This window comes from Carcharodon carcharias, chromosome 13 (genome assembly GCF_017639515.1).
Source record: "Carcharodon carcharias isolate sCarCar2 chromosome 13, sCarCar2.pri, whole genome shotgun sequence".
NCBI classification, from domain to species: domain Eukaryota; kingdom Metazoa; phylum Chordata; class Chondrichthyes; order Lamniformes; family Lamnidae; genus Carcharodon; species Carcharodon carcharias.
Window position 1 is genome coordinate 91,483,501 of NC_054479.1, and position 22,196 is coordinate 91,505,696.

Sequence of the window (22,196 nt, forward strand, 5' to 3'; positions counted from 1 at the left end):
TGAGAGAGTGAGTGACTGTCTGTGTGGGGGAACGTGAGAGAGTGAGTAACTGCGTCTGTGTGGGCTAATGTTTGAGAGTGAGTGGCTGTGTCTTTGTGTGGGATTGTGAGAGTGTGAGTGACTGTCTGTGTGGGGGTAATGTGAGAGAGTGAGTGACTGTGTCTGTGGGGGGAGTTCGAGACTGAGTGACTACCTCAGATGTGGGGAGTGTGAGAGTGTGAATGACTGTGTCAGTGTGGGGGAGTGCGAGAGAGTGAGTGACTGTGTCTGTGGGGTGAGTTCAAGAGAGTGAGTGATTGCGTCTGTGTGGGGGAGTGCGACAGAATGAGTGACTGCGTCTGTGTGGGGGAGTGCGAGATAGTAATTGACTGTATCTGTGGGGGGCTGTATGAGAGAGTGATTGACTGTCTGTGTGGTGGAGAGTATGAGAGAGTGAGTGACTGCGTCAGTGTGGGGGAGTTCGAGAGAGTGAGTGACTGGCTTTTTGTGCTGGAGTTCAAGAAAGTGAGTGACTGCATCTGTGTGGGGTAATGTGTGAGAGTGAGTGACTGTCAGTGTGGGTGAGTTTGAGAGAATGGGTGACTGTGTCTTTGGGGGGCAATGTGAGAGAGTGAGGAGACCGTGTCTGTTTGGGGGAATGTGAGAGAGTGAGTGACTGTGTCTGTGGGGGACTATGCGAGAGTGTGAGTGACTTTGTTGGGGACAGTGTGAGAGAGTGAGTGATTGCATCTGTGTGGGGCAGTGCGAGAGGGTGAGTGACTCTCTGTGTGGGTGGAATGTGAGAGATTTATTGGCTGTGTCTCTGGGGGAGTGTGAGAGAGTGAGTGACTGTGTCTGTGCGGAGGGTGTGAGAGAGTGAGTGCCTGTGTCTTTGGGGATGTGTGTGAGAGAGTGTGTGACTGCGTTTGTGTGTGGGGCAGTTCGAGACTGTGACTGATTCCGTCTGTTGGGGGGATTGTGAGAGAGTGAGTGACTGTGTCAGTGTGGGGGAGTTCAAGAGAGTGAGTAACTGTGTCTGTGTGGGTGAGTTCAAGAGAGTGAGTGACTCTGTCAGTGTGGGGGGACAGTGTGTGAGATTGAGTGACTGTGTCCGTGGGGGGGATGTGAGAGAGTAAGTGATTGCGTCTGTGGGGTGGTATGTGAGAGAGTGAATGACTGCGTCAGTGTGGGGGAGTTCGAGAGAGTGAGTGACTGCGTCTTTTTGGGGCATTGTGAGAGGGGGAGTGACTGTGTCTGTGTGGGGGAATGCGAGAGAGTGAGTGACTGTCTCTGTGTGGGGGAGTTCAAGTGAGTGAGTGACTGTGTCTGTGGGGTGAGTTCAAGAGAGTGAGTGATTGCGTCTGTGTGGGGGAGTGCGAGATAGTGATTGACTGCATCTGTGGGGGACAGTATGAGAGAGTGATTGACTGTCTGTATGGGGGAGAGTATGAGAGAGTGAGTGACTGTGTCAGTGTGGGGGAGTTCGAGAGAGTGGGTGACTGGCTTTTTGTGCTGGAGTTCAAGAGAGTGAGTGACTGCATCTGTGTGGGGTAATGTGTGAGAGTGAGTGACTGTGTCAGTGTGGGTGAGTTTGAGAGAGTGGGTGACTGGCTTTTTGTGCTGGAGTTCAAGAGAGTGAGTGACTGCATCTGTGTGGGGTAATGTGTGAGAGTGAGTGACTGTGTCAGTGTGGGTGAGTTTGAGAGAGTGAGTGACTGGCTTTTTGTGCTGGAGTTCGAGAGAGTGACTGCATCAGTGTGGGGGAGTTCGAGAGAGTGAGTGACTGTCTGTGTGGGGGATAGTGTGCGAGAGAGGGAGTGACTGTGTCTGGGCTGGGGAGTTCGAGACAGTGAGTGACTGTGTCTGTGTAGGGGAACGTGAGAGAGTGATTTGCGGGATTTCGAGAGAGCGAGTGACTGCGTTTTTTTGGGGCATTGTGAGAGAGAGAGTGACTGTGTCTGTGGGGGACAGTGCAAAAGAATGAGTGAATGCAAATGCGGTGGATAGTGCGCGAGAGTGTGTGACTGCGTCTGTGTGAGGGAGTTCGAGATAGTGAGTGACTGCGTCCGTGTGGGGGGAATATGTGCGAGTGAGTGACTCTGTCTGTGTGGGGGTAATGTGAAAGAGTGAGTGACTGTGACTGTGGGGGGGAATGTGAGAGAGTGAGTAACTGTGTCTGTATGGGGGGAGTTTGAGAGAGTGAGGGACTGTCAGTGGGGGGTGTATCTGAGAGAGTGAGTGACTGCGTCTGTTGGGTGGATTGTGAGAGAGTGAGTGACTGCGTCAGTGTGGAGGAGTTCGAGAGAGTGAGTGACTGTGTTTGTGTGTGGGAGTGTGAGAGGGAGATTGCGTCTGTGTGGGCGAATTCGAGAGAGAGAGTGGCAGTGTCTGGGCTGGGGGAGTTCGAGAGAGTGAGTGACTGTGTCTGTGTGGGGAAGTTCGAGACCGTGAGTGACTGTGTTTGTTTGGGGGAATGTGAGAGAGTGAGTGACTAGATTTTTGTGCTGGAGTTCGAGACAATGAGTGACTGCGTCAGCGTGCGGGAGTTCGAGCAAACGAGTGACTGCGTCTTTTGGGGCATTGCGAGAGGGCGAGTGACTGTGTCTGTGGGGGACAGTGTGAGAGACTGATTGAATGCTTCTGTGGGGGATAGTGCGAGAGAGTGAGTGACTGTTTCTGTGTGAGGTAATGTTTGATATTGAGTGGCTGTGTCTCTGTGGGGGGCATATGAGAGAGAGGGTGATTCTGTCCGTGTGAGGGTAATGTGAGAGAGTAAGTGACTGTCTGTGTGGGGAAATGTGAGAGAGTGAGTGACTGAGTGTGTGGGGTCAGTGTGAGAGAGTGAGTGACTGTGTCTGTGTGCGTGTGTTCGAGAGAGCGACTGACTGTGTCTGTGTGCGTGTGTTCGAGAGAGCGACTGACTGTGTCTGTGGGCGACCGTTTGAGAGAATGAGTGAATGCATTTGCGGGGAATAGCGCAAGAGAGTACGTGACTGTGTCTGTGTGGGGGAGTTCAAGAGGATGAGTGTCTGAGTGTGTCGGAGTGAGTGACTGTCTGCCTAACCCCCAGGCTCTGGTTTCTCATTCACTTTCACCACCACACACCAACACAAACACATGCACCCATTCACAGTGGGTGAGCGTGAATGAGTGAGCACCCTGAGTCTGGGAGTGAGCCAGGCACACACACACTGATCCTCTACCACTCTGGTCATTTTTATTAATTACCCTTTTCTAATGTAACAATTTATTGCTATTGCATTGCTGTACTTTTGCTCAGCAATTGTTTCTTTCCTTCAAACCTCAGCTTTTCTTTTGAAATTCAGTTAATTGTAGTGCCAAATTTTATCTTTCTGAACTTTGCTCATTGGCCCTTTGAGTAAGAAAAATATTCAAATGTGGCCCCCCAAGCTAAAAAGCCTGGTCTAGTGTATGCACAGTATCAGTATCTGAGCAGCTGGCTGTGACTGTGAGATTGACTGATGGTGTTTCTTTTTATCACTGTCTTCCTTGTCTTCCCGCTCTTGCTGTTCCACCATTGCCTGGACAGGTTGCAGTTGTACAGTGTCTGAAAGGAGAATGTAACATGGGTAAGGTTGTGGAAGGAGTGGGGTGGGGATGGGGAGTAAGAGGTACACACTTACACCATCTGAAGCTTGTAAATCAGAAGACATTGTGAGATGAGCGGGAGTTGGATGTAAGGAGGTGGATTAGGTATGAGGATAGCATCATCTTCAATGGTTTCCATCCTGCTAATGACCACAGCCTCAGTGATGGCCACTCCAGTAATTGTGAGCAGAGTCTTCCATGTGGATTATGACACGCAGCCAAGCCTGTCCACCATCGGTTAAGGTGCTGTTCCCACCAGTTAAACACCCCAATTTGTCCTGCAAGAGAGAGGAAAGTGTGCGTGAATGGGAATGCAATGTGTTTGGTTGATGTGGCTGTTATGGTTGAATATTTGGCAGTGTGTGCAAGCAGTGAGGCTTGCAGCAGTGATAAGTGTGGGGCATTGGGGTGAAGTTATGAATGGGAGGTATGAGTGATGATTGATGGCGATTGTTGGTAGGTGAGAAATGGGAACGTAGTGCATTGAGCAGTGTGTGAGACCGATGGTGAAGATTGTAGAATATCGCATTTGAAGATAGATTCATTGATCTTGATCACTCGTATCACATTATGAAATATCTTGCGTCACTGCATTTAGATTCTGAGAACTAGACTCCTGACATTGGCCACCACAGCTATCTGGTTTTGCTGCCTTTGTGCAGTTAGTCTGGAGGGCCTCTTGTTCACTATGGATAGAGGACCACTCTTCTCCTGACCACCATCTCCGCTATGGCATCGGCGCAGCATCAGGGACCGATGGAGCACATTCTCTGTCTTGTACCATAATTCAGTGTTTTTCCTGCTCAAACTCTCTTCCACAGCCTGTTCCAGAACCAGGCAGAATGCATCACCCTTTTAAGAGGTACAAGCTGGCTTTTAAAATAGTGCAGGCTAACTTTAAGTGGCGCTAACATTGCACAAGCTTGGACACCCCCTGCCGAGACATGCAGCTATTCAGCAGTGTATGCGCACAGCTATTATGGAAGTTAGAAAGCAACATTGGAAGCAATAATGTGTCGGTCAATTAGGCATTGCAATACCTGAGCACATTTTTGAGTCCTGTCTAATTTTGCAGCCAAAGATATTTTTCAATATGTCCCAGATGTTTCTGCACTTTTTTTTACTAGACATCAGACACAGATACAATGAAGGATAATATTTTTCTCACTGCAGAGGCAACAGCCAGCTCATTCAAACAAGTTTCACACATCATCATGCATTAACATTCCATTTTACTCCCTACACATCTTGGAAGTACTCAAACAGAAGGTGGCCTTGGGAGATTAAATACCTAGGATAGATCCACTGAAAGCTACATAGTACATAACTTGTGGAAGGAGAATGGCAGCCAGTTTACACCGAGCAAGGTCTCACAAATAGCAATGTACACGAGCAGATAAAGAGCAGCTGTTGGACGGAGGTTCTTCCCCTTGCTCAGGTGACTGAAAGCTCAAATTCCAAGAATCAAAATTTAGAGTGCTGCAATCTCACCAACAATTGTAAACACTCAGACCTAATCCCTTTTTGTGTAGAAGAGTTTTACAGAGAATGTTTTCCTCTCCAAAAAGAAAATTCTTCACTCATTAAAGTTTCTGCTCAAGGATCACTCAGCTGTACAGGTACAAGACAGTGGTAGCAGCACCATGCTGCATGTGCGTATGGCTGGTCATTCGACATCCAAGAGCAATCTTTGATCAATTGCCAAACAACGCCTTAGAACCTATGTATTAAAGGCCTCTTCAGATGAAAACAATGCCGGCATTTTTAAAAAAAACTGTCTGATTACACTGAGTCATGCTTAATAGTTTGACTTGATAGTTTGATAAAGAAAGTGAATAAAACCTTACTCACCAATGGACAAGTGCCATGAAATCATGAGTCTCCACTCCTGGCATGGAGTCTCACGTAACAGGAGAGCAGATAGGAGAGCAGGGGGGGAATCATTATTAGCTACAACTCAGCAGTAGCATCCTAGCCTCTGAATCAGCAGCTTCTGGGTTCAATACCCACTCCAGCATACAATTTGGGCTGGAATTTCAGTGCAGTACTGAAGGCAGTATTACACTATCGGAGGTGCTAGCATTTGAAAGATGCTTTAAACTGCTGCCTAAAGGAGACGTAAGAAATTCCATGGCACTATTTTGAAGAAGAGAACCGGTTTCTCTCTCAATCAACATCACAAAACCGAATTATCTCATCGTGTTCATGTGTGCTGTGTGTGGGGCCTTGTGTACAAATTGCTGCACGTTACAACAGCATCTATATGTCAAAAGTGCTCCAGGAAAGCCCTTTGAGGCATTGGAAGGAAAGGCACTAGATAAGTACATCTTTCTTTCTTTTTATTAACTACTTTACCTCGTCTTCTGCCCATTAAAGTGCTCAAACACTAGTGTCACAAATCAGGTTGACTAACACCTTGTGCCCTATTCCCAATGTGACCAGAGGGAATAGATTTTCATCCTTGTGGCCTGGGTGTTAGGCATCGGTTGGGCAGAAATGGGGAAGAAGCACAAACCAGAAAACAGAATCCGCCTGATTCTGGTTCCCTTTCCTTTGAAATTAGTTGAAGTAAAACCTGGGGGATTAGGACAACAGGAACATTAGGAACAGGAGTACATCATTCAGGCCCTTAGGCCTGCTCACCCATTCAAATTGATCCTCCGCATGCCAGGCTTTCCTTTCTGTCTAGCTGATGTTTAATGAAAATTTAACCAATAGGTCTCAGCAAACCCTGATGATTTTAAAGTTTTTTTTTCTAAACGAATATTCCTATGATCAGCATTATCCCAAGCTTCCTAACAGATGAAGTTCAAAAGAACCAAATAAATCAATCAAAATAAAGTACAGACCTACTAAAAGATTGGCTCTTGATGCTGTCCGGCCATACTGCTGCTCAATAAATTTGGGCTTGAATGTTATCATCCCGATCATACTGTTCATTTGTAGGATACTCTGCAGTAGAAGCAGAAAATAGATTGGGTTGCAAATCAGGCTTTTCACAGATGGCAAGAAATCTGGAAAATAAAAAGAAAAGTTTTATATTTTTATATAAAAATTGTAATTTTTAAAATTGTTTTACAGATGCCATGAAAACAAAGGAACATAAGAACAGGAGAAGGCCATTCAGCCCATCGAGCCTGCTCTACCATTCAACACGATCATGGCTGATCATCCAATTCAATGCCTTTTTTCCACATTAGCCCCATACCCCTTTATGTCATTGGTATTTAGAAATCTGTCAATATCTCTTCTGTTGGAGAAAAAAATGAATATTAGAAGCTGAGAGATAAAAAAAATTAGTAAAGACTTTAAACAGGTTCTAGATAAGATCTAGAGTACTACCTGTTCAAATTATTGGTAGTTTCGCTTTTCATTGCTACCTAAGCAAACTTGTGTTGGCATCCAAGAAAAAATAAATGTTTTTATCCTTTGAAGTAAGTGGTTGATGAACGACAGCAAGTTTGAACAATAATGCAAATATTGCCCTCCATTTTATTCATAATTTTTATACATTTAATTTAGTATAATTTAAAGTAGGGGCATGGTTCAGATAAGAAGCAACATTCATACAGAACATCCAAGAAAGACAGTTGTGATGGGTTTGAAGAATAGAAACAGTTAGAATAACTTTCCATAGCCCCGCTCACAGAAATATATACAAAAATCTGAGGAAGATCAAGGAACAGCCATGCATGTGGACAGTGGCTTCTCACAGAAAGGCATAGAAATGACTGAAACAGCCAGACTAGTCCGGAAATAACAGCAACGGAGCAAATTCATTCGGTCCCATCATCCCGATGTTTCGTTCAGCGGACACGTGCCGGAGCCGGCTGTGTGCCCACCGATAATTACAAGGCCTATTAAGGCCATTTAATATTGATTATCAGAGTGAACTCAACTCTTCCAAGTAGGAAAACATCACAAGATGCCTTAGAAAAGAGAAAAATGAATGCCGAGCATACATGGGGAAGTTAGAAGAGGTGACCAGGTGCCTGGTTGAATAATGTAGTTTTGAGAAAACATGTGTTTTATATTTTTGGTTATTAGAGTTGCACCCTTGTTATGAGTTGCGCCTTTGACATTAACAATTAGTTGGAAACAACATAGGCAGGGAAAACGATTGAGTGAACAAACACTGATGGTTTATTGGAACTACGAACAGAGCACTAATGCAATGTGTGCTTCCTCAGTCACCTCCAGCTCTTGACTTACAGTTACCAAAGTAGCCTGTGCTGTATAGTGATTGGCTGATACAGTCACATGGTCAGTTAATCACAGTCTCTTAAATGTATATAGCACTCCACTTTACTACAATTTGAAGGCTGGGAAATTTAATAGAAAGATAGGGAATTAGGGAAGGAGGTCAAGCAAATAAAGAGAACTGCAACAAAGGCAGGGGAGGTTACACAGACAGCCTTAAGGACTAGGCATCATTTACTAATTTGTATTAATACATTGGCAGGTGTAAATACTTTATTAAAATATCTATCAAACACATCAGAGAATATCAAGTAACTCTACTGAAAACTCAGATGCATCGATTTTGAATGAACTGGTACTGAATGAATAGATCAGAAAAACATATCGTGCAGCCATGTCACACAAATGCGTAGAATCTGTGTTTCACAGGCATATTCCACAACTACTATACTGTACATAGGGCCTGCATTACACAGGTTTATCATACAGTTATTACATTGCACGGAAGACCCATATTACAAGATGTTTCAGGTTACTACACTGTAGAGAGGGCCTGTGTGACACAGGCGTAGCCCACAGTTAATACACTGATGGAGGCAGAATGTACTCAACAATCGTCATTACTCTCGCGTCTAGTTTGAGAATTAGAAGAAAAGTTACAAATCAATTTTACATAATCTCCTGTCATGGTCAAAGTGAACATAAACAGGGATATTGGAGCTTCAACTCTTCCATTGGATATAATTCTGTTATTTGCTCCCCTTAATCACACAAATTAAATACAGGGTTACTCTAATTGATTTGCCACCAACATCCTTCAATCCAACTAATTTTTAAATTAAATTCTTTGGACTATCAAATCGTACCCCTGTTATGATGCCAAATATCTCTTGATAAAAATTTAACTGTGGTACATCTCAGATCTCAAGCAACAACATTAACACTCCACTCAAACAGGAGGGTTACTGTAACAATTGGCCTCCACATAGAGAGCATTAAATTCTGTCCACTGACTAGAACAAGGGGTTAGGCTGCAATGCTAAGGGCGATAGATTGTTAGCATCAAGACATAAATAAATATACATGTCAGATAGCAGAATGTGGAAGAATTTAAATAACACAACTGCAAAATAATAATTTGTTGCTTTCTTCCCTTTTAAACTCCAGGGCCAGGATTTTACATTTAACATGGGCCCGACACACCGGCGCGATGATGTTGAGTGTGCGTCCTGAGGTCATCGCGATGTTTCGTTCGGCGGACATGCGCCAGAGTCAGCTGCGCGCTCGCCGATGATTACAAGGCCTATTAAGCAACTAATTAATTTGAAATTTATGCTGCCCCTCCAACCTAACGGTTGGTGGGCAGGTGAAAAAGCCAAGCGGCCTTTACATTTCTTAGGAAACCTCATCCATGAGCGGGATGAGGTTTCCTAAAGTTTTACCAAATTGAATGAAAAACAATTCTGAAATATAAAAACATGTCCCATCTCATGTGACACAGTCACATGAGGGGACATGTTTCACTAAATTTTTATTCCATTTATTTAGTTATTTCAAAAGCGCTTCAATCTCCCTAGGCGTGTCTGTGCTGGTCGGGCCTTAATTGGCCTGCCTATGTAAAATGGTGGTGCAGAGCTGATCATGGGCCCAAATATCATAAAGTTTCTTTTAGTTCATGATTATGAAAATAGCCTTTACACTCGCTGGTGTCACAAACATAGCATATCATCTATACATTTTTTAAAACTTGCATGTAATTTGCATTTCCTGCAATGTCACATTATGCACCACATTTAAGCTATCACATTTTAGAAGCCACATTTCAGTAACTTTTTTGCTCCACTATGAGCAATGCCTAAGGAGATCTGCTAGGTAGTAGGGAAAGAAAGGAATAGCATTTACAAAGCCCTTTCTTACATCTTAATCTTGCCACAAAGTCCTTGACAGTCAGTAGGCTACTTTTGGAGCATAGTCACTGTTATGTAGAAGAACATAACAATAGTGATTGGACTTCAATGGTAGGAATTAATGTTAATATCTTACAATGCTAGCCTGAGCGGTTCACCAGCTTGTCTAATCAAAAATAGACATCAGGTATATATTACTTGAGCAAATAAATAATCCTAAAGTTTTCTTTCGTTAATAAACTGCAACTTACCTTTAGCCAGTGCTGAAAACTTGGATGTCTGATGCAATGTATGATCTGACCCACCATGGTCTCCCTCTCTAGATCTTTTAGTGGACCTGCTTAATCCTCTCTTTCCTTCTCCCTCTATAGGCATGGTTTTTGGAAAGAAGCATATTGGTATAGCAGCAAGAATGGATATCACGCCAACTAGTAAAACGCCAAGCCACCAGGCACCGACCCATCGAGTATCCTTTGGAGTAATTGTTAGACTGTCTGGGAAAACAGATGCACATTTATTGTGAAATTCTGCAGAGTCACAGAAAGGGACAATGTTCCTTCTTTGCTGAGGTGTCAACTTCAATGAAAGAGTAAAATTATTCAATGTGACTTGCCTCCCACAGACATTTCTGCTCCCCATCATGCTACACAGTTTTGACTCACAAATACATATTTTTATTTTCTGAACTCCCAGCAGGTTTTAGGCTGGCTGGTCTTAGCTTTATCTGTTTGCATGCCTGTAATGATGTCATGTTGCATTTAAGATTTTTGGTTTAGTTTTGTTTTGTTTGAGTATGACATCAATATCTGGCATTTGAATACACACGACATGAGCACTCATTGAATCATTTTGCCCTCTCTCGTGTCATTTTGTTTTGGCTGACAGCAGCATCAAGCACTCTCTGCTGCACTGCCAAATGCTTCCAGCCTGCCACACGTTTCCATTTGTAAGGAGAGTTCTATGTATAGATACAGTCCACAGTTTTTATTTGGATGGAGGGGAGTAATTTAAAACTTATATCAATAAATGCTAGAAGTTATACTGCAAACAATAATTTCACTGTTGGCACGTACCAACTAAGGGCTCTTGTGAGGTCATAGCAAGTTGTTTTTTTTATCACCTCTGTTGTAATAGGCCTTGAAGGGATAGCAGCCTGCCAGCACTAAAAGGGAAGTGTGCCATGTGATCCAGTCTCAGTTTCACTCTGGCCTTTGAGCAGAAAACAGCACACACAGCTCTGATGTCTTCAAGTTTTATATTCGTGTATGTATGTTCTCATGTGCATAGTTTAAGTAAATGAGCCCACAACGTGTTTATACAATCCCTTACAAGTGATTGGTGCCTTTATATCATTATAAAAACAGGACAATCTTCATTCGATTATACTTCATCCCCGTATTCTTGTTTTTGTTCTTCAGCCACCTCTAATGCTTGAGCAGAGAGAAGCTTGGACTGGGGCACTGGGGAATGGGCCATCCCCCCAACCCCTCCACTACTGGTGACTGGGCTCCTTAATTTTCCTCCCACTCCGCCTGAGTGTGAATTTGTCCTGTGCCCAATGTTTCATCAAATGGCACAGTTGAGATAGGGGTTTGGTAGGGCTCTCAAAGCCAATGACTGCCTCTTACCACCCTATCACACAGCATATTGCAAAATGATGGCCAGTTATCCCAAAAAGTCAGCTCTGAGGATATATTTGTTTGTTCATGTTACTTCAAATAAAATTCCAGATGGAACATGGTCCCCAGGGAATAATCTTAAATATAGTATTTCTGCTAGCTGGGGGACACTTCAGCCAGTCACAATTAGGAGGAGCCTCAAACAGGCTGGATTCAACCGTGTAAGGTTGGCAAATCTAGTTTGATGCACTGTGTATTGTGTTCACAGTATTTGGGAATGGTGACATCTTGCAAACCTCCTGAGGCCAGACTATTTATATATTCACCGCAAAGTTCTGATCCATGGTGGGACTTGCATTAGGACATCGCCTACTGATGCAGAACCACTGCCTGTCTCTGCAGCAGCTATTAAAAGGCTACTGCTGCCATTTAAAGGGGCAGGTTGGCTTCATCTAAAAAAAAAATATATATATATATACTTTGGGATTTTTGGGTATCGCAAGCAAGGCTGGCAATGATTGCCCTTCCCTAAGTTGGCCTTGAACTTCTTGAACTGCTACACCCCGCGTGGTGAAGGTGCTGCCACAGCACTGTTAGGAGTCCTAGGAATGTGACCCAGGCAGCTGCAAGGTCAGCTGCTGTAAATCATGCAGTGCTCTTCAGCCAAATGGAGGAAAGAAAGAGGTAGCAAGAAAGCCAAAGAGGAGATGAACTCAGTGTGTTGTGATCTGGAATGCACTGCCTGAAAAGGCGGTGGAAGCAGATTCAATAGTGACTTTTGAAAGGAAATTGGGTATGTAGGAAAGATTTGTAGGGCCATGGGGAAACAGAAGGGCAGTGGGACTATAACTGCATAGAACTTTCAAAAGATTATTTGCAATATTTACAAAAAGATGTGCGGCCGTTCAATTCCGCCCACCCCCAATCCCTTCCCTTTAAATGGAACTGCAAGGTGTGCAGCATCAAATTTTGCGACTGTCCACATGACAAGTACCTGCCCTTTAAATAGGCCTTTAACTGAGAGACTGTGCGGGAGGAGGCGACCAAAAAATGAGGAAAATAGCTTGGTAGCCAAGGGAAAACTCCCAAGATATTATTGTTCAGCATTTACCTGCACAGAGAAAAGGAGTATGCTTGTCAAAAGAGTTCCCTCTCAACCTTGTCCAGCTCAGCTGAGATTGCACACAAAGCGCTGAACGTATCAGTATACATGCCAGCTACATCTAATGTGAGGCAACCTTTGTGGTTGCTATGGAGACCTGGAAACATGGCTGGAGTTAAATATGTAATATTGTGTGCATAAAGCTCCCAGAAATTCACATATCAAAATAAAAAGAAAAAACACTTAGGTACAAAAAAATGCAAACATGATTGTGTATTTTTATGGCCCTTAATGAGCTCAGTTAGTGCAACACTTGCCTCTCAGGCATAAGTATCTGTGTTCAAGTCCCATTCCAGAGCCTGGATTTTACCCTTGGAGGGCAGCTGCGATCAGCAGGCCCGCTGCCTGCGATCAGCCCCCACCCACGATTTCATGCTGGCTGGCCAATTAAGGCCCACCCAGCGTGAACCTCATCTTCCCAATGGTCGGGAAGGGCTGGGTGGGGGTGGTGGGGGGGGTGGTGCCTGTTGGCTGCTGGGCGGTTTAAAAGCAGCACAGGCAGCTCCTTGAAGGCAGCCTGGGAAGAATCACATTTGCAGCAATCTGAAGACCAAAGCTATCACCTCAAGAGTGGCTGGAGATGCCGGTCGGGAGGACAGGTCCAGTGAGCACTCGCACCCCACCCTCCCTCCCCCAGTTTTCGGATGAGTGTCTCATGGTCCTCCTGGAGGAGGTGGCTGCCAGGAGGGACATCCTTGTCCCCAGAGATGGAAGGAGGAGGCCACTGCACCTGACAAAATGAGCTTGGGAGGAGGTGGCAGCCAAGGTCAGTAGCCACAATGCTGTGCAGTGCACATGGGTGCAGTGCCACAAACGGTTTAACGACTTGCTGCGCTCGGGGAGGGTGAGTACCATGTTGGCATGGATCAATGTGGAGAAGTGTTAAGGTCTGGCCATCCCCCCGTGGAGCTCAGGGGTGTCTAAGTGCCAACTGTCAATGATGCCGGAGCTGGCCAAGGGGGTGAGCCTAGATGCTTGGACTGAGTGCCTTGCAGCTCAAGGGCCATGACTCAGATGTGCCCTGCAAGGTGTTCCTCAGCTGGGGTTGGCCAAGCTGCAGTGGAGTTGCAGGTAGAGAGTGGACTAATCAATGCTCCTCTGTCCTTTCAGGAGAAGACAACCCATGACAACATCAAAAGGTTCTGGACAGGCGGAGGCCCCCAAACACCTTATCCTATTGATTCGAGCAAGACACCCTGGAGCTGGAGAGTTAGCACGCACCTCTGTCAAACGGCCACAGAGAGGCTGGGGTGTCAGACAAAGGTAATAGTGCAGTGCACGGAGATGAGAGTTTCAGATAGTGTGAACATTCTTGTGTAGTCTCATCATTGATGGGAGCCTCAAAACTGGATTCACCAATTCGCCATTGATCACTGAAAGACGATGGCACCGTGATGCAGATCTCCATTGTCTCACCAGGGTGCCTGACATGCACAGTGACAGTGTGATGACTTTAACTAATGACATGTCCTTGTTCTCCCTTAGATTCACCAGCACGCACTTGAACACAGGACTCCAAGATCCATCCCTGATGCCGGAGGACCGCCAGGCTTCACATGCATCTGTGTCACATCCGCTCTCTGAACCAGGCACCAGTGCAGTTACCAGCACCTCAGTGGACATTAGACCTTTGGCTAGAATGTCAGAGCATAGTGGTGAGGGCGCTTCACACTTGCTTGAGGAGCAGGTGGAGGGAGAGAGAGTCGAAGGCAGATGTTGAGCCTCTGGAGTTGCCTATTAGGTGGCAGATGCTGGATGTCTAGCAGGATATGTGGGAGGACCTGGCGGAGAACCAAAAGGGTATGCATGTCATGGTTGCTGTTGTGGAGGAGCTCGTGCGGAGCACTACCTCCTCCATTGAGACAGTGGTGACTCTCTGGAGAGGCAGCTCCAGGGACGGAATCAGGGGTTCCTGGCATTGTGTTTGGACCTGCAAGCCCTCACCTCAGGTGATCAGTATCCATGTGGCAAATGGATGAGGCACCCAGTTTCCCAGCTAGGTGCCTGTCCATTATTGGCGAACAGGGAGGTCCAGAGTGACCTCATGTTGGTGCATGAGCTGCTTGTTGTCTCAGTGGTCTTCCCTCAGGGTGCTCTAGATAATGACAGCAGCTCCTCTGCCTGTCTGCCAGTGCCCGTGGCATCTGATGAGGCTGCGATGACTGAGGAGATGCCAGCCATGGTACTGGCCACTCCTGCCTGGGCAGAGCCAACACAGACCCCACTGGCCAGAGGACAACCGCCAAGGTCATCAAGGCCAACAAGACAGCAGAGTCAGCAGGCTGTCTCCAATGCCAGTGCCAGTGAGGGAGGGGGCACCAAGACGTAGCGCTTGCAAACATAAGTTTAAGGCACCATGAGTCATGGGTGATCTGCTGTTGTGTAATATTTTGCTTCTGTTTACTGATCTGGGAATGAAGACCAGAGAATGTGATGTTAATTTTTTTGAATTGTCAAATGAGATAAATTTTGTTTTTGTCCTAATGGCCTGAGTGTGCTTCATCTTTGTATATTTTTGGTGCAGAGTACGCCTGTGTGTAATGCTGGACGTGAGTGGCTCTAAACTTTATTGCACAGGCACTGAGTGGACTTTGGGTTCAAATGAAAGTGTCATTTCAGACATCCAAATTGGAGGTGGCAGCCCTGGCATGAGGTGGAAGCTGATCTTTGGCAGCCTAGCTGAAGGACCGTTGGATCAAGGTGTCCCTGGTGTCCCTGACCCCCTGAAGGGTACAGAGGTCTGCCCTCATACCCTCAGGGTTCTCCTCACTGGGCTCCTCTTCTGAATCACTACCAGATTCATCCTCTGTGGCCTCTGGAGCTGCCTCTTCTGCCAGTGGGTCACCCCCTTGCCAGTGCCAGATTGTGGAGAGCGCAGCATGCAACCACTATCAGTGACACCCACTCTGGAGGGTATTGTAGTGCTCCCCCTGAACAGTCCAGGCATCAGAAGCACATCTTCAGAAGGCCTATGGTCCTCTCTATCAGTGCCCTCGTGGAGGCATGATTCCTATTATAACGTTGCCCTGCCTCTGTTCTTGGGTGGTGGAGAGAAGTTATTAGCCACCTCTTCAACTGATAGCCCTCTTCACCCAGCATCCATTCATCCAGTCAGGCTGGAGCACTGAATAGCCTCGGTACCTGAGAATGTCTCAGGATATAAGTGTCATGGGAGCTGCTGGGGTACTGTGTACAGACTTGTGGTCACAAACTATCTGGATGTTCATCAAGTGGAATCCCTTCCTGTTCATGAAGGCACCCGGCTGACCCGCTGGCACCTTGATGGCCACATGTGTGCAGTCGATTGTACCCTGGATGTGGGGGAATCCAGCAATCGCTGCAAAGCCTCTGACTCGCTCTGCCTGGCTGGCCTCGTCCATACGGAAATGAATAAATGTCATTACCCGCCTGAGCAGAACTTCTGTCACCAGCTTGACACAACTGTGGAACTGATTGGGAGACTCACAATGACCCCTGGAAAGAGCTGGAGGCATAGAAGCTGAGGGCCACTGTGACTTTCAGAGCCACTGGCATGGGGTGTCCACCCACATTGTTGGAGCTGATCTCAGGCCCAATCATCTGACAAATGGAGGTCACGGTCTCCTTAGAGAGACAAAGCCTCCTTCAGCATTGCACCTCGGACATATTGAGGTAGCTGCATCACCGCCTGTAAACGCTGGCAGCAGGATAGTGGCATCTTCTGTGGCCCCTTCTGCCTTGGACTACCTACTGGCCCTGCGCCCCTTGTGCCTGCACCTCTCCTTCCACAGGTAGCTCCCATGGAAGCTGCATTGGGACATCTGACCTCCTCTCCCTTTTGCCCCTCTCTTCCTCCTCAGAGGAGGTTCCTCTAGCTGAGACCACAATCCCCATTACCAGGGTTACAGAAGGCTGTCTGATACTTGGAAGGTTCCACATGGTCAAAATGGTCCAAGGGCCTTGGAGGCACCAATGAGTCCTGGAATGAAGCCTAGGAATGCTAAGAATGAAGTTCACAACTGAAGCTGTCAAGTTCAAAAAAGCAACCAACAGCAAATTACCTCCTAAACTCCTCACTATGCATACTGGCAATGCAGCTAACTCTTTTTATTCTGCCCTTAGGTGAGGTTTTGCAAAATGTGGGCTGCCCGCCTGCCCATTTTGCTCATGCACCTAGCGCAAAATCGCATGGGCAATGTACAATCAGGTCCAATTGGGTTTTTAATGGCCTTAAGTGGCCTCTTAATTGATGGCGGGAGTGGCTCCGACACCCGCACGCACCCGCCGACCTGAAGATTGCGCATGTGCGGGATGACGTTGGGATGCTCGCCCAATGTCTTCTTGCGCTATTTTACGCCCAATCGGGTCGGGAGTGTCCCCGCCCACAAGGCGCAAAATTCTGCCCCAGGTCTTGAGCACAAAGCTCCAGCTAATGCTCCAGTGCTGCATTGTTGGAAATGCGGTCTTTTAGATAAGACATTAAAGCGGTGCCCCATCCTCAGGCGGATGCAAAAGATCCTATGGCTCAATTGTGGAAAAACAGGGCAGGATTTCCTGGTGTCCTAGCCAATATTTATCCCTCAATCAACATCACAAAAGCAGGTGATCTGGTCGTTAGCACGCTGCTATTTGTGAGATCTTGCTGTGCACAAAGTGGCTGCCGTCTTTCCTATGTTACAACAGTGCCTACACTTCAAAGAGCACCTCACTTGGCTTTAAATCACTTTGGAACATTCTGAGGTCATGAAAGGTGCTATATAAATGCAATTCTCTCTTTTCTTTCTTTTTAACATGAACTTTTTACTTATTTTAAGGTAGATTTTGTTTTCAGCTATGCATGATCAATCTGTGAGGACTCCAGCATTGGTGCAAGAACTTTGCTGCATAGATACCTTATCCAGTCAAAGGATTTGCTTTTCAAGCATTGATAAGGAATGGAAAGGTCTTCCTGCCCAGTTTCGTGGTGGCTACAATTTCATAGGGTTACATACAATCTAAAGCAGAAACCCATTTGCTCTCGCTATATACAAGGCTCCTCCCACTTTAATTACACCTTCCCAGCCTACCCTCATATCTCTCTGATGCCTTCTCATTTGAGGGTGCATCAAGCTTCCCCATAAATGTAGAAAGCTGTCTATCTTTTAGACTTGGAAGCCAAGGCTTTTTGCTTTAGAAAGCACATCAGCTGATAAATGTTAGAAAAGTCTCACAGTCCTCACCTGAGCGAACAAATCCAATATCCACAAACAACCTGGCACAAAATGATCCCAGTACAAAGCCGAATATTGGTCCCAACAGTCCAAATGTGTACATGCATCCTGAAATGGAATGGGATTATTCAGTTGGAGGCAATCAATGCACTACAATTCCTTACTCTTTAATGCATGGTTTTTGTCCATTCATTCGGAATATTCATAATTACCCAGATAGAAGGCAAAGTTTTCCTGCTTGGCATGATCGTCGAGATAAGAGACACCCAGGGGTACGATTGGTGTCTCCCCAATTCCACGCAGGACATTTCCAAGGAATACAAATATCCACAGAAAGGATTCACCCGTATTTTCACAATCTGAGCAACAAATACGTACTTCAAGTAAAAAGTAGAATTCTACAACATAGAATAAAATGATAAACTGTTCAAAATCTGACAGAATTTTACTTGCCCAGTTTAGGTAATGGTGTCGACATGTCCATGAATTCTGGTATTTGCTTATCATAAGGTTCCATTGAGCACAAGGACACAATTGACGTAGAGTTGTGCAAAGGTTTAACTGCTGATTCATATTCGTAGCTGTACAAATGTTAACAGTTTTATTAATGTTGATATATTTAATAGAACTTCCAGGAACATTTTTTTTTATAGAATCTAGAGTAATTATGAACACTGGTTTTGGAAACTCACCGTCCCATGATAAAATGGGGCAAAGCTATTATAAATGTTCCAGTGGCCATGAGTATCATGCCAGTTGCAATTAGTTTCGGTCTATGAAACTTTGCTCCAAAGTAACTCACAAAGGCAATCACCAGCAGGTTCCCTTTAGCCAAAAAAACAACAAATGCAAAAGATAATCGCAACTGATTTCTGATCCTGGACTTAGACTGTTATGCTCCTGGATTTTACACTTACCAATTTCAAAGCTCCCATCAATGATGCCAATTAATGAACTTGGAATATTAAAGCGTCTCTCCATCTGTGTGATTGCACTCTTCAAATAGCTCCCAGATAATGCTTCAGCAAAGATAGCGAAGGACAAGGCTGCTAGAAATAACTTTGAAAATAAAGCACATTTATAACTGGATCTCTGGGGGGCAACTGTACCAGGAAGTGGTCATCGATTCATACCCGTAAATGTATTTTCATTATAAAATTGTCAAAAGCAATTAATTTCTTTCATGCATATATGACCATGTATGATTTGAGGATATATCATTGCCTGATTCAGCTCAAATAAATGGCATGCTGAATCATTCAACACTTATGCTAGAGAATTTGCTAAAGTTTGTCTGCAAACCCACCAAGAAGTAACAGCACATGCTCATGTTGATGAATTACTCTTTTAATGTAGGGCATCAGTCAACAGACAGGCAAGGTGAACATTGGTGCAGCGACTAATGCCCCAGTGCATTAGATCAAAGAAAGAAGGTGACAGTAAGTATCAGTAAAAGTTTCTATTTATTTACTGTCTTTAAGGAATGTCCCCAGACACACCAAAGTAGAGGAGGGGAGTGGACAAGGAGATTTAGGAGGGTTGACCTAAGAGAAGCTAGCAGTGGAAGAATTTTAAATCAATGACGCGGAGGGAGAAAGGAATGCGAAAGGACTGGATCAGTTTGTTTCTGCTGTTCTCATGCTCCTAGGAAAAAGATTTGGACACACTTTGTTAAGAAAGTGAATCACAGGATATGGAAAAAAGACAGGTTGAGGGGCAGATCATTTGTGATCTAATTGCCTGCTCAAGAGGCTGATGGCCTTAATCCTGTTCCTATAGCCCCTCTCGTCCTCCACTTGAACTTGTGAACCATATGCCTTCATTGGTTGCAATGCCAATTAGCATGCAGCACACGACCGTTATTTTGGCAACCATATCACAGAGTATGGGGCCTTGGTCAGGGTGGTCTAAGTGCATGTAGCACCTTCCCACTGTTTGGAAGAGATTAGTAAAATCAACTGGCACAAGTTTCATGAAATATGGCCCAAGGAGGGGGGGTGATTTTACATAATTTTGAATCAGTGGTCAGGTATCATCTTCATGTAGATCTTTGTACTGCTGCATGGTGTCCTGCCATATGGATACAATCAATGAATTTAATGCAGCCCAGTGTTGGTGGGAACACTGTAGCCTTTGAGATTTCAGCATTGGAGAACGTATCATTGTTGATACTGATAGATATATCCTCTGTTGTATGGCTTTTGGGAACTATAAGTGCTGACCCCTCTAATGGCCTGCAAGTGAGAATAGAAACTTGAGTGTAATCATTACCTGATCTGTCGCAGGAAAGACAGTGCTGACTGAAGACTGCCTCTGGAGCTCATCATTCAGGGGATGACACAAGTCGGCAACCTGCCTTAGACAGCCAGGACCACCAACGTCATTTTCTTCTCTGCCAATGTTACTACTGTTACTCCCTGCTCCCACCCCACCAACCACGGGTGGTGCAAGTCGAGAAGCATCCATTGGTGGTGTAAGTTAAATGTATCTCACTTGCAATCAAGAAATGCTGAGTGGAGGTTTGGGACATATTTTTATGCCAGTGACTTGGTGCATGTTGAGGCACAAAGGCATCCAAATTTAATGTCCTTGCTGCTGCAGGTTCTGCAGGAACACTGTCTACTGCCCTGAAGTGTTATGTGTGTTCACTCTGGATAATCCTATTCTCTTTCCTTTAAGATGTTGCTGCATGCCCTTTGCTGCAAGTCCTGCCCAATTGCCTGCCTCCAGTCAGTGGGCTGTCTTTTGAGGAGTACCTTTTACACAGGCAGCTCATGGCCCACCTTGTAATGAGAATCCGAACCAAAATAAATCCATTCACCATCCATCTAAGTAAGGCTCCAAATGAAAAACTCCTCCCATTAACTCCAAGGCAGGCCAGAAGTATCAGCATCATCTGAGAATGCATTGCTGCTATTTGAAAACTCCAAACAATCAACATTATGGGGCAATAACAAGCCCTGTATTGGTACTATACAGCAGCAGGCAAATATATATATATATAAATGGGTCTCTTTTCTCTAAATGCCTTCCTGTACTTGTGCACCCAATGCAGTAACTATTTTTCACTTCAATTCAATGTAATGAGGAGCTATTTTAACCCAGTGGGAGGCATATGTGTAAAAATGGTTTAGCAGAGAATATCTGTTTAATTTATCCTGGCTTAAGCAGTTGGTGGGAATGTCTCGCAGTGTTTGGTGATCTCAGATCAAGGGCTTCCTTCAGCTGTATTTTCGGATTCAGGAACATTAAAAGTGAAGGATAACTGAAATTCAAACAGATTTATAAACCCTATGGATCTGATATCCCACTCACTGCACAGCAGTAACCAACGCAAGAGTATGTTTAAATAGATAGGCAAAACAGTACAGTACAGAGCAGAGAAAGAAATGCTCAAATGGTGTGAACCTTTAGTCAGGGCAAAATTAATTACAATATCCAACTTTGGTTACTGAGATGCAAAGGGTTTAGTCAAATACTGGGAATGATTCAGAAAAGTCATAAGAGTCACAAGGCTGACCTCCAACTTCAGAAAGATTTTGGGGTCTTGGTAGACTAAACTTGGCATCCAACATGTCCACCTACCATTGTTCAAGTTTGAGGAAAGCCTGAACGGTCTTGAACCTCACAGCCTAAAGACAGGGAGGTCCAAGATGTCACCTTATAAAAGTTAGAAAATGTTACGCAAAAGATAAATCCAGAATACTACTTCAACTAAAGAATGAGTTTAGAACAATGGGACCCAGATTCAAACTAGTAGAAGACAAATTTAGGGTTGAAAGTTCTCCACATAGAGAGTGATCAACACCTGTTTTTGAGGGAGAAGCCTTGGAGTTATTTGAGATGCAGAAGAATGTCATAATGGAAGGACCTCAGGCCCTTTCTGGATGGCTGAATAAAGCGGGGTCTTACTCTCAATTATCCTGTGATATTTTGAAGCTAAGACAGAAAGAAAAGTAAATCCTCCCTATTGGACACCATTAGAGATGTGGGTCATCACTAGATTAATGTCTGATTACCTTTAAGTTATTAAAACAAGAGTGTCTTTCTTCCATCGTTGAAGGTTCAAGATGATGTGATGTGTTCTCCAATGCTGATGGCTCGGGTTGATGTGATATGTTCTCCATCAGTGAAGGTTCTGGATGAAGTGGTGCACTCTCCTCCATTAACAAAAATGCCGAATGATGTGGATGTTTCTTCTATCACTGAAGGTCCCAAATGATATGAAGTTTCCTCCTCCACCAATTTAATATGGAGTAACCGTTTATGTGTTTTCTATTCTCTGCAATGAAAAACTTTCAACAATGCAAGTAAAATGATAGGAAGCACTGCACCATTGCAGAAAAAAAGTGTTCAGTAAGGAAACTCCAAAGAGGAGATAAACTGGCCCTCCTAACTCAGCTCAGTTTGTGTGGTCCTTAGAGAGAGAATGGTGATATCTGACTATAAAGCAGAAAGCTGAAGAACTCTGTTGAGACTTTGCTTTTTTTTCGTCATTACTGATTAACCAACGACAAACAATGAGTCCAGT

At 44.9% G+C, this 22,196-nt stretch overlaps 1 protein-coding gene across 1 annotated transcript in view; it reads right to left on the minus strand.

Annotated features, from left to right (window-relative positions):
• Positions 1–21,831, minus strand: part of LOC121286109 (solute carrier organic anion transporter family member 1C1-like) — a 106,786-nt gene extending 84,955 nt beyond the window's left edge. Inside the window, exons 1-8 of the mRNA XM_041203099.1 lie at positions 21,685–21,831; positions 18,583–18,724; positions 18,358–18,490; positions 18,119–18,246; positions 17,878–18,024; positions 17,675–17,773; positions 9,947–10,189; positions 6,438–6,602 (exon numbers count right to left, since the gene is read on the minus strand). Of these exons, the coding sequence (XP_041059033.1) occupies positions 6,438–6,602; positions 9,947–10,189; positions 17,675–17,773; positions 17,878–18,024; positions 18,119–18,246; positions 18,358–18,490; positions 18,583–18,724; positions 21,685–21,831 (1,204 nt within the window). The remainder of the gene's footprint in view (positions 1–6,437; positions 6,603–9,946; positions 10,190–17,674; positions 17,774–17,877; positions 18,025–18,118; positions 18,247–18,357; positions 18,491–18,582; positions 18,725–21,684) is intronic.
• Positions 21,832–22,196: the final 365 nt, after the last annotated feature.